Below are 13319 nucleotides of genomic sequence, written 5' to 3' on the forward strand. Positions count from 1 at the left end.
GATTTTTCTAGATTACTATTTCTAACAGGATCTCTTCCATGAGCTGAAGCCGGAAGATCCTTGGAGTTTCTCTATTATTTGGAAGTTGTGAGCATCAACATGATGTACAAACAAAGAACTTTGAGAATTTATTATGGTGCCCATTATTAGGGGTGAAGTTTGGTGTACGGTCTAAATTTAGGTCTAATCAAATTCAATTGGAACAAAATTTGGATTTCAATTTTTCAATCCAAATCCAAACCTAACGGATTTTGAGTCCAAACCAACCAATCCGAAGTTTCAAACATCAGATTGGATCAAATTCAAAATTTTAAACTTTATTCTTTTGATGAGTTAAAGAACGAACATCAAAATAAAGTGTTTGATAATAAAAGTAATAACAAAATCTTATAAAAATTCAGTTTTTAACAACTAATAGTACATACAAACTCATAAATTTTGTCGAAAACACTTAAGCTGCCCAATCTCAAATATACATATATATAATATAGGACTTATTCACTATTTGGTTATTTTGGATATTGGATCCAATCATCCTCAATTCAAACCGGTCCGAGAATCCAAATTTAGAAAAAAAGAATCTCAATCCAAATTCAATTTGATCATCATAGTTCGAGCTCAATATAAATTACTAATTTGGTTTGGATTGGATATTGGTTTTTATTCGAATAATTTCATCTCTACCCATGATTATAGATCTAAAAACTATTTCACAAATGTGAGAACTTTATCAAGTGATGTTCTATGTAAGAAAAGAAAGTGAAAGAATAAATATTTAGGCGTTTCGTGAGCATGTAGCTCAGATACCATGAAAACTCATGTACACACATAAGCACTAATAAGAAAGAAAGCAAAGAGAAATTAAGCCAAGTTAGGTTTTTCTTCATTCACTTTGTGGTGTCCTTTTACAACACTACAATGCACTATATATATGGAAGAAACCCTACAACACATGGTCACAATTGTGCTAACAAATCCTCCTAAGGATTAGTATAAGAAAATTGTTGTACTCCCTTCAATCATTATTAGTTTACCTATTTTTTTAACAAAGTTTTAAGAGAAATATTGCTCTATGACATAGAAGGAAAGAGAAACTATTATTTTATGTTAAAGTTGAATTTATGTGTGATGAAAAGTTAATGGTCTCATTTCGACAATAAAAACAAAATAACTGGATAAATTAATAAGGGACATCTTAGAAAGAAATACAGATAAATAAATAAAAATCGGAGGTAGTAAATGATTAGAAGAAAAAGACAAATAGCACATGCACAACGTGCTTTTCATTTGACCTTATATCTAGTCCTTCTTTCAATAGGTACCAAACATAAAGCAATTAATAAGAAATTGACTATTAAATTAAATAATGTAAACGGAATTGGGGTTTTTTTTGAAAAATTTACTGTTTTGGGTTGCCGAGTTGTTGCAGTCGGCCTGACGTGGTGGCCTTGTGGTGGATGCTTCCAGTGGCTACCAAATAGGTAGTCGATGTGTAACTTTTATCCTCATATTTTTTTCATCCCAATTCAGAATTTTGTGCAAATTTGTCTTCTACCAAAGTGATTTTAAACTTGTAAGAGATTTAGTACGATCGGTCAATAATTACTCCTGCTCACTTTACATGTTTCACATGTGAACCATCCTAAATTCTCCGCAACAAAAGATCACAAAACCAAAACAAAACCCAGCAATATTTTTGAGGCTATTTTGCAACATCAAATTACAAGCTCTGAAGATTGAACTACACAACATGGGTGGAGCTAAAGACATTTTAGCTAACTTTGGTTCACTAATTGCAAGCCTAATGTTTTTCTGGGCAATTTTTCAACAATTTTTTCCTAATCATCTTCGTACTCATTTAGAAAAATACTCTCAAAGAATTATCACCTTGGTCTACCCTTACATCCAAATCACTTTCTATGAAACAACAGGAGAGGATTCATGCGAAGCGAGGCGTATAGGCAATCGAAAACTATCTAAGCTCCAATTCAAGTAAGCAAGCTAAAAAATTGAAAGCTGATATGCTGCAAAACAATCAATCTTTAGCACTTACCATGGATGAACATGAAGAGGTAGCTGATGAATATAAAAGAGTTAAAGTTTGGTGGGCATATGGTAAAAATGTTAGCAAAACACCAACAATATCATTTCGTCCTATTTCAGATGAGAAGAGGTTTTATAAGTTGACTTTTCATAAGAAAAATAGAGATCTCATAATTGGAGAATACCTTAATTATGTATTGAAAGAGGGTAGAGCAATCAAACTCAAGAACAGACAACGGAAGCTTTACACAAACAATGGAGCTCAATGGAGTCATGTTGTGTTTGAACATCCTTCGACATTCGAGACGTTGGCAATGGAGTCAAAGAAAAAGGAGGAAATTGTTGAAGATTTGATCACGTTTAGTAAAGGGCAAGAGTTTTATGCAAGGATTGGGAGGGCATGGAAGCGAGGGTACCTTCTGTATGGACCGCCAGGAACTGGGAAATCGACTATGATAGCAGCAATGGCGAACCTCTTGAAGTATGACATTTATGATCTTGAGTTGACTGCTGTGAAGGATAACACCGAATTGAGGAGGCTGCTCATCGAGACCTCGAGCAAGTCGATTATTGTTATCGAGGATATCGACTGCTCGAGGGATTTAACAGGACAACGGAAAAAGAAGCCAGATAAAAAGGAGGATAGTACTGCAGATGATGATCAGAAGAACGCAATAGATACATTAGCCAAAGAAGATCAGGAGGCCAGTCAGAGCAAGGTTACCCTGTCAGGGCTGTTAAATTTCATTGATGGGTTATGGTCAGCTTGTGGAGGCGAAAGACTGATCGTGTTCACGACTAATCATGTGGATAAACTCGATGCTGCATTGATTCGGAGGGGAAGAATGGATAAGCATGTTGAACTGTCATACTGTGGGTATGAAGCTTTCAAGATTTTAGCCAAGAATTACATGTATATAGATTCACATCCTCTGTTTCCAACGGTTGAGAAACTGCTGGGTGAGGTTAAGATGACTCCTGCTGATGTTGCAGAAAATTTGATGCCTAAAACATCTTCGGCGAATGCGACATCAAGTCTACAGGATCTTATCCATGCCTTAGAGCTAGTCAAGCAGGAAGCAGAACAAGCTGCAGGGAGCCGTTGAAGGTTGTCAAAATATTCACATAGTAGGAAACATAAAAATAAAGGCAGAGAGGCAATTCAAGATGCACAACAATAACTTGAAATTACAAGAACTAGCAGGACAGAGCTACTGTCAGTTGACAAGAAAGCCTGTTCTTATTCACAATAAGAAATCTGAATTGTATGATTGTCTTTTGTAATAATATGAAAATTAAGAAGACATTTTGACTGGCTTTGATGTTTTTGGTCAGATTAGTTTTATTCCTGTAGAAATCACATTATAGCATTTGGGGGTAAGTTCAATAATTTTAGGAAGCAAATGCAATTACTGGCACTATTCGTAAATCAGAACAATTCTTGTTTCAAGCCTGTTTAGCATAAATTTAAGTTGCTTAAATATCCTTCATTTCTGCCTAATATTCCAGTCATTCCACTTAATTCATAAGAATTGCTAGAAGAAAAAAAAAAGAACTGGTTCTGCATTCCAATTAAAGTGTATATGTGTAAAGCTGTAAGCCTAGCAAAAATTCGGATTTGGTGTTTTGAATGAATAAGATGCTGAAAGAAAAGTAGATTAAGAAATTTGAACCGGTGTTAAAGAAAATTCATCTTTGCATCTATATCTCTGACATACATAGCTCACGAACTATTCGAGATTGACTTGGTTAAAACGCAATAAGTTAGAATTGTGCTAACTGAAGCTTAACTAGGAAAATTGCATAAATTCGAAAAACAATTATCATGTAGTAGTAGTCAGAAGCAAAATGCCTAAATCCAATGTCTATGTACTTCTAGTGTGCTAACAAGATGACACAACTCGTGAATTACTCAGAGTGAACTCAACTTGGTCCAAATTCGATTAAGTGTTAGCAAGTTGTTGAGCTATCCCGACTCGAGTTCGGGTTGAATCATGTACACCACTTATCTAGGATAGCTTTATCGTTATGACTTATGAGTCCCATATTTTCTGATAATTAGGATTGCTGTCAAATTAACTGGAGGATTGATATAAGGACTAAGCCATCTGTAGAAATAACTCTATGTGTTTCTACGTCCATATCCCGGTTATTTGTAGGACAGTGTAATTTACGATCTAATTACAGAACTTTGGTTCGGAAATTATTCAATTTTTAAAGGCATAGATGTGACATGTGAGTATTTGAGCAGAGAGTTGTTTAGGGTTTTAGGCTATGAGCTGATTGAGTGATCATCTTTCCTTGTTTTTACATTGTTTTGGGTCGGTTCACCAAATGAAATGTGGGCTGAAATGTTATTTTCAAACGTGTGGAATTTTTTTTCCACATCTTAATTCTTAGGACGCTGGATTGCCAAATGGGTCTTCTAAAGGATCTTATTATATTTTTTTAATTATTTTTAGGAAAATGTAACATGAATAATCTGAAATTTCATCAGCCTTATACTAATTTCAACTTTTGATTATTTTAGAATAATCTTAACTTTAGGGGAAACCTTCTCAAATTAATAGGAACGGTTAATTTTCTATATATTATAAACCTAAAATGAATTATTATAGGTAAGAAAAGTGATAGTTTGACTTATTTTGAGAAGGTTCCTGTTGGCCAAGACTTTCCACTATTGGCGGCAAGTTGATTATTTTTTAAAATAGAAGATATGCGTTGGTGGTTATCAAGTGATAAGAATGCAACTTGTATCAAATACACACAAGTGGTTGGTTGCGAGAAATAAGGGAACAATTGAGAGTATCAAGCGCATGACCTATCTTGGTGGAACAGTGGCAACGGGTCTAGTAGATTTTTAGGGTTAAATATATAAGTAGCACTTGATGTATAAAAGGGGGGGACACACTGTATTCATTATTGATCATTCTTCTTTTTCCCTCATTGTTCTCCATTGTATTACTCATAAGCGTACTCACTTCTCTTGTACTGTGGAACTCGTATTGACGACGCCAACATTATAGTAGATTGGTGATCAAGAGAATCTGCCGCGGTTTTTCCCATCAGTTGGGTATTCCGCGTCAACAATTGTTTGTCGTCTTATTCTTTTATTTGCATTCATATTGATCACTGTTTATATCGTATTTATTTAAGTATATTGCTCGTATTGTTGGCTCCCCAATTCCTTTTGCGTATTTGGTACAAAATCGGCATAACAAATTTGGCCCCCATTGTGGGACCCTCAGCAAGATCTTTATACGTTTGCTAACGCTAACTCTTTCTCGACTAGTTCGTCTGTGCCTTTTCCTCTTTTCGTGTTTGTGATGGCAGGATAATGGGTAACTACTCAAGAAGTCATCGACGAACTCAACCACGTCAAGGCAGCTATGGCCACACTGAAGGAAAGCTACGTCGCGTCGTGCATGGAGAATCAAAGCCTGAAGTATGCTTAACTGTCCAAAGGAGCCAAACGGCGTAACGTCGGAGGTGTCCCCAAAATGCCTGATCTGGACAGAGAAGCGTTCGAGACTCCATTGAACCACAACAACGTCCATGCGAGCGGCTGAGATTCAAACGGAGATGATGACGGCAACAGCGACGATGGTATCCATCTCCAAGGAGGCCATGCTCAACCGCTGCCGCGAACGACCCTGTCCAACAGTGCCTTCAACAAGTAGAAAACATGATCACTAGAATTATTGGTGTCCCTCGCCCAGTGGAAAAAGTGACGCTAAACAACTATGTAGATTCACCTTTTGCTGATCCCATCGCCATGATTGAGGTGTCGAAGTGATTCACCGTCCCAACCATGAAGTTGTACAACGGTACCACAGATCCAAATGACCACGTTGCTCAATACAAACAACGTATGATCACCATCTCAATTCCTCGAAGCATGCGTGAAGCGTGTGTGCAAAGGCTTCAGATCGACATTGACCGGACCAGCTCTGCAGTGGTTTATCCACCTTGGCAACGACACTATCTCCTCCTTTGCTCAATTAATTAATACTTTTAACTTACAATTTTCTAGTAGTCGTAAAATGGAAAAACAAGCTAGTGATTTGCATAAAACTGTGCAAAAATATGATGAATCCTTGAAAGAATTTGTCAATAGGTTTAACAAGGAAAAATTGTCGATTCCAAACTATGACGTCAAGACAGCGATTGAAGACGTTCGAGGATGCCTAGGCTAAAGCCCTGGCCCAGATCCGACTGGAGGAAGACATGCAGTCAAGGAAAGCATTCAACAACGACGACAGTAGAAAGACGGTAACGACCAAACAAAGTTCACGGCGTCCAAAGCCTTATGATCGTCTGCAACAAGTCCATAGCGTCTGTCATTTTGGGACCCATCAACAACTGGAAGAGTGACCCCGCCTTGCCACCCAAGCTTACTGAATATGTTTCACTGTCAACGCGCCAGCTATCGTTAGCACCTTACATTCTTTAGGTAACACTGTCAAATGGTCGTTCATGAACGAGAAGGCAGCACCCCGTCGGGTCAAATCCAAGTGGTGTGCGTTCCACTGTATCTCATTGGTCGGGTTGGGTCAAATTTTATGCCCAAAGCCCGCTATTTCTGGCCAAAATAGCGGGCTTTTTGGGCCAAAATCAGTTTCGGCTTGCCCAAACCCCGTCCCGAAGTCAAAAAATTTGGGTCGTGCCCGAAGTCGAGCCAAAAAATTCTGCCCAAGACCGATTAAAAAAAATTCGGGTCGGGTACCTGGCCAGGCTCATTTAATTAGCTCTAAGGAAGGGTTGATACTTATAAGTTAGTTTTCGAGGAATGAACTAACACGTTAGTTAGATGAGGTGTCACCTCACGTACAAGTGTCCACTGGATTAAACTTGCATGAGAGAGAAGAGACCTGATAACACATATATCACCTTTAGAGCTTGAGATACTCAGCGTTATCCATGAATTAACCCTTGAACAACATACAACATAATTGGTCATACAATTTATTTTCCTTAAAACAAATCACATGTTTTTAAAATGATTGTGAACATATACATTGTTCAACCATCCTGGCCATCACCTTGGGATTCCAATGAACGCTCTAGAATGCCTATGAGTACGACATTTGACAGAAGGAGGCAATCCCTTGACAATCATACCCGATGTTCTATTACGTTCAAATAAATTTGAATCAATCAAGAAGGCCATAGAAACATCCAGTCCATTATGTTCAATTAAATTGAATCAGTCATAAGGCCATGGGCTCCCCTACCAGTTGGCACTGAGTACCATTAGCTCTACTTAAACTACCATAAAAGGTTATAAACTCTCACGGTCCATCAGGTTTGAACAAAGTAGATGTAATAGCTTTATATTATAAGCCATGGTTATTTTGATAAATAAGAGTTATTAACGTACTAATTAGTATGTAATTTGTTATGACTTTGATAAAATAACTTTTTTGTGAATAAGCTTCTTATGTGAGCTTTTGTGAGAAATGTGAATATTTTATATTATTATGTGTTGAGCTATGTGAATTATGAATTCATATAAGTCATTCGGAATCATATATAATATTAAAGCAAGAAAAAATTAGCCTATGTGGCAAGACCTCAACCTTCCTCTGTTCTCCTTCACCCTCAACTTTTCGACCTAATGCTTGCTTATGCCACGTGGCATTGCTAAAAATAATTTTAACAATAATCAATTAATTCCTCCGATTGTGTAACAATGAAGGAAATAATATCAACTACAATAACTAAAGGAATCAATCAAACAATTATCAATTAAGGAAACAAATCAAATATTATCTTTTTTTTTAAAACGAAAATCATATATTATCTTAGCGGTTATTCTTATTATTTTCACAAAAACCAGTTATGGAATTATTTTCAAGCTAAATACCAATTTAGAGGAGAGAGAAAATATACAATGAAAAAGATGAATTGATATAACAACTTTAAGTTTTTCACTAATACAAGATACTCAAAAAGTCAAAATATGAAATTTCAAATATAAAACAAATATTAGCTAAGTACAAGCCAATGGGTGCGTTGGTATAACAACTTTAAGTTTTTCATCACACCTATCAAACTTATATAATATAATTAATTTAAAAATTACCTAATTTCAAGCCAATGGGTACATTGGTCTAATAAGTTTTTTTTTTAATATTATTCACTTTTGGTAATGAATACCACACCATTATCATGAGATGCTAGCCCCTTCAAGAAAATATGCAAATGTAATAATAATAGTAATGCAAGTTTATTTTATTACCAAACAAGAAATAAAAAGATGATTTTGTTGAAAAAAATATAACACACCATGATTATGACTAGAGATTACATATAACAAAAACAATAACAACTCAAATATTCAATTTTTAGTCCCAAAGTGGTTTAGGTAAGCTAATATGATAATCATAAAAAAATCATATCCATGACCAATACATACTAAAAGTATTTTTTTTAAAAAAACAAAGTTAAAGTGAGAGAGGTAAAATAAGAGTTCATCTATATATATGTTCAAGAAATTGAATTAGGTAAAAAAAAATGAAAACCAATATATAAGCATCTGTCTACTTTAACTAATTTTGACATAACTATGATAATATAAGTTTGGAAATTTTAGATAAGATTAAACAAATTTAGATATAATAATTAAGTGTTTTTCAAACAACTTAAGGGAGAATTAAGAAAATGCCAGACAAGATAAGTTGTTTAAAGATAAAAATGGATATTCTTCTCACTACAAAGTTAAGGTCAAGAGTACATTAAAACATTAATCTATGGCAATTCTCTCTCCAATTTATTGGATATATATTAATATATTATTCTATTATTGCGACTAAGAAGGTTGACAACCTTAGGCTTAGGGACTAGGGTCACTCAAATATTTTCCCACATTCTTACATTCAAATGAAACAAACGATATAAGTACATACACTTATGAACTTACGCTTGATACTAATATCATTTTTAAAGAAAATTCACACACTTTGAATTTGGCCCATTCTATAAAAATTATAAAATAAAAGAGTAGGAGAGAGAGTGAAAACATGACACATGTGCTTAAATTATAAAATAAAGCTTTCTTTAATTTTTATAATAGTTTGCGAATTATTTTGCAAGTTTTATGAAATATCCCAAAAAGAAATATGTTGCGTGTATTAAGAAACTAAGAATAGTAATTATTTTTCTTAATATAATCCAATATTCTTTAACTAATTATTCTTGCAAAAAAAAAACTAATATAACTGTTCATAAATTTAACATCCTAAACTCAAATTATATATGAAAGTATGAGTGAATCATGAAGTAGTTGACATTATAGGATATCAATTATTTCTTATATGCATGATTAAATATAGTTTCCTTGCTAAAATAGATATTTCTCACTTATTCATCATTAAAGTTAAGCAGCGCCATGATTTTCTTATATAATTAATATTGTATAATACTCATTCAGTTAGATGAAATGGGGAATGATGTAAGATAAAATATATCATCAAAATTGTGGTCATTTTAGGAAACTACAAGTAAAATAATTATCTTACAATTTTATATAAAAGTAATGTTACAATTTTTAAACCATAAATCGTGTGGACGATATTAGACTGGAAAGAGAGATATCTAATGAGCATTGCGACACTAATTTAGAAGGTGAATCAACAAGATGAGTTAATTGTCAAGCTTATATGTAAAAAAAAGGGGATTTATAAGTATTCAAGTTTAATTGGTTTATAATAGAGTGAAACTGTTTTGAAAAAATCAAATAAAGTTATTGAATTGGAAAAGTTGTTAATTTATTTAACTTTGTTTTGGTTTTTTTTTTCTTTGATGTAGAAGATAATATTGAAATGTACATCTTATAAAGAACCTATAAAACACAATATATTATACAAGTAGTGCGTATTTATATTTGTTTACATTTTCTAAATTAGTCTTAATGAATATTAAAACTTTAGTTCGTTAATATATTCGAAAATTGGTTTTAGGAAGAAATTAATGAATAAGGGTTAATTGTGGACCATTGAAGTCACTTGAGGTAGTCTTTGGGAGGTGAAAAGTAAATTGAGAAACCCTATATACTCATTCCGTCAGATGGAATGGGAAATAAGGTATGATACAATATATCATCGAAATTGTGATCATTTCAAGTAGCAACGGGGAATAAGGTATTTAGGAAAAAAGTAGAGTGGGGAAACCCTGTATGATACTCATTCCACCAGATGAAATGGGGAATAAAGTATGATACAATATATCATCGAAATTGTGGTCATTTTAGGTAGCAACGTGGAATAAGGTATTTATACCCCGTATGGTACTCATTCCGTCAGATGGAACAAATTTCCTCTGAGGTTTCAAAAAAGGCAATTTTGTTGGTCGTGTGTCAAAAGTCAAGGACAATCCCTATCGCATGGTGGGTTTGTATCTCCTGACCAGTTCTCAGTCATGGCCAATTTTATGTAGCCATTTCTCAGTCATTGGTAAAAATTGCCTAATAGTACTCCTATATCAGAAAGATAATGGGAAGTCTAATACTTTAAGGCCATTTCGAGGAAAAAATGAAGATGTAATGTAGAGAGAGTTTCTGAGACGATTGACCCCCCACTGGTTACTGGGATGAAAACCAAGTTCGTGCAAATTTTCTCCCTGTTGAGGCGGTTGAGATCCTTAACCTTTACCATCTCAACCCTTAGATTATGATGGCTTTCTATGGGGCTACACCAAAATTGGTATGTTCTACTAAATAAGACCATCACTTTATTAATTTTTTTAAGAATTCCCATACAGTTGTTGGCGATTCTATTGTATCGGAAGTGTGGAAGAAAATCTGGAATTCCAATCTTACTCCTAAGGTGTTGTTGGCTTTACTTATGATGATATAATTGCTTCTAACTATATTATACTTCCTCCGTTCTTTTTCTACTGCAGCAATTGGGTTTTCACGCTTGCCAATGCTAATTTTTACTATTGATATCTTTATTTACTATTTAGTAAAATTATACACATTTGATATTTTGAAAGTATATATCAAGACGAATCTAACAATACCCCACATGACTATATTTGTCTTTACATAAAAATAACAATATATAGTGAAAGGGTATGATAGTGAATGAATAGTGTAAAAATCTCATTGTTATATTAGACTACAAACGGATGAAGTAGCTTCTTAAAACATTTTATTTTGCTCTAAAAAGAAGTCTTCCAAAACATATGAATATCATGTATCTGTTAAACAACTTTATAATTAATATAAATGTGTATTTCTCTTAAACACAAAGTTTTTGATCAAGTAGACGTAAATAATCGTTTATATGTTTTCAATGTAGCGGATATATAAACATTTTTATTGTATTAAAGTTCCCGTGCATTATGCACGGGTCCAAAACCTAGTTACGTTAAGAACGTGAATATCTAACCGGATTTTTAAGATTTTGGACAATTATATAAAATTTGAGATATCCAATAATTATAGATTAAGGGTCTGTTATCTCCGGCATAAAACAACTGAACTGAACTTAACTGAACTAAATCGAACTGAATTGAATTGAATTGAACTGAACTGCAATAATGAACTGAAATGAATAGTGATATGTGAGAGTAAAAGTTTTGTCCAGAGATGAACTGAACTGAATTGAACTGAATTGAATTGAACTAAACTGAACTTAAATGAACTGAATTAAAATATTTTTTTAATATATTGCTGCGGTCCTACGTGGAAACCGCAGCAATATTAGCTGTACAGGGCCCCACAAATTTTTATATTGGTAACTGTTATACAATATTGCTGCGGTTTTGGGTGGTTAACTGCAGCAATATTGTAATTTTTAATTTTTTTTTCTTTTTGCGTGTTATATTGCTGCGTATAGGTAAAACAGCAGCAATATCAGCGCAGCAAATAGCATTTATTCTACTAGTGAACTGAACTGAAAATAAGTTGGGGACAACAGACCCTAAGGAATAATTGTGCCTAGATATCTTATCAAGGTATGTAATATATTTTGGGGATATAGTTTAAGTAAAACAAAGTATTAAAACTTAGTTTTAAAAAAAAAAAGGTTTTTCACCAAATACCCCTAACAAATTTAAATATTCACAATATACCCTCAATGTTTCAAAAATTCACCATATACCCCTGAGTTTTCATTTTTGTGCACCATTTACCCTTTTTGTTAACGGCCGCTAACTTGACGTGAGTTCGAAACTTAATGCACCATATACCCTTTCTAGTAAACTTATTGCACCAAATACCTTTTCATGCACAACGGCTAATTTTTCAGATTTTAAAAACTAGCCGTTGGGTTTTAGCTTATAAATACTGTTGGTTTTTTTTACTGTTTAACATCCCCCTTTTTTAGCAATGAGTTCACATACTAAAAGCTCCTCCTCTTCTCATGAATTTCAATATGTTAAGGTCCCTAACTATTACTGTAGTTGTAATAGAAGATTTAGCATTCGAAGTTTTGAGACAACAACAAATCCAAGCAGGCTATACTTGTAACATCCCGTCCAACGCAAAGGATAGTAGAGACTAAAATAAAAGAAATAGTGCAAATAGCGGCAGCGGAAATACTAATAGACGGAGATGCTACTCTAAGGAGTAGAATATGAAACTATAATAAGTAAAATCCTTCAAAGACAATATTCAATCTCCAAAATCATATATATAAAAAGGGAAAATGAGGTCCCATACCCTCATTCCGACAAGTCTCAAAACATCATATGATTTCCAAAAAAGAAACCTCAAAATAGAGAATATCCAAACCAAGAGACAATTAAAAATCCGTAGCTCAAAAACATGCGACAAAACAAAAGGGATAGCTACTTAAGACCAACTAAGTAACTAGTCCTAATTCCTGCCTCAAAGTGCTCGTCCACTATGACTAGCACCACTTTCATGCTCACATGGTTATAACGCACAACCCCGGTCCAAACCGTGACGATCCTAAACAGCATAACCATCTGCATAATAAATCAACAACTTCTACAATCAGTGGGGAGTAACTAACAGTTCTCCCATCTCAAATAGAAACAGATAATGAACTTAAAAGTAGTTAGAAATATATATATATTTATACTTACCGAAATTATATTAGTAAAATATAATTTCACACTCAAATAATAATAATTAACGCGCGAAAATTTTGGGGTGTTACAATAATATAATTGTGATGATTGCAACAACTTCAAATGGTGCAAAGGGACATTTGAGCAGAATTAAGAATATATGAGCAGGGGAAGCAGACTTATGTTAGGACAGAATGGAGGAAGCTTATATGAAGAAGAAAACAGTGCAACAAGTA

General features: G+C 33.9%; 1 protein-coding gene across 1 annotated transcript; it reads left to right on the forward strand.

Moving 5' to 3' along the window:
• The first annotated feature begins 1385 nt into the window (after positions 1-1385).
• Positions 1386-3403, forward strand: LOC104887423 (AAA-ATPase ASD, mitochondrial). The gene is given in 3 exon segments (XM_010672046.4): positions 1386-1934; positions 1937-1957; positions 1960-3403. Coding segments are annotated over 3 exon segments (1395 nt in total). The 5' UTR covers positions 1386-1750; the 3' UTR covers positions 3150-3403.
• The last annotated feature ends 9916 nt before the right edge of the window (positions 3404-13319 follow it).

Source organism: Beta vulgaris, chromosome 2 (assembly GCF_026745355.1).
Source record: "Beta vulgaris subsp. vulgaris cultivar EL10 chromosome 2, EL10.2, whole genome shotgun sequence".
Lineage (NCBI taxonomy): Eukaryota > Viridiplantae > Streptophyta > Magnoliopsida > Caryophyllales > Amaranthaceae > Beta > Beta vulgaris.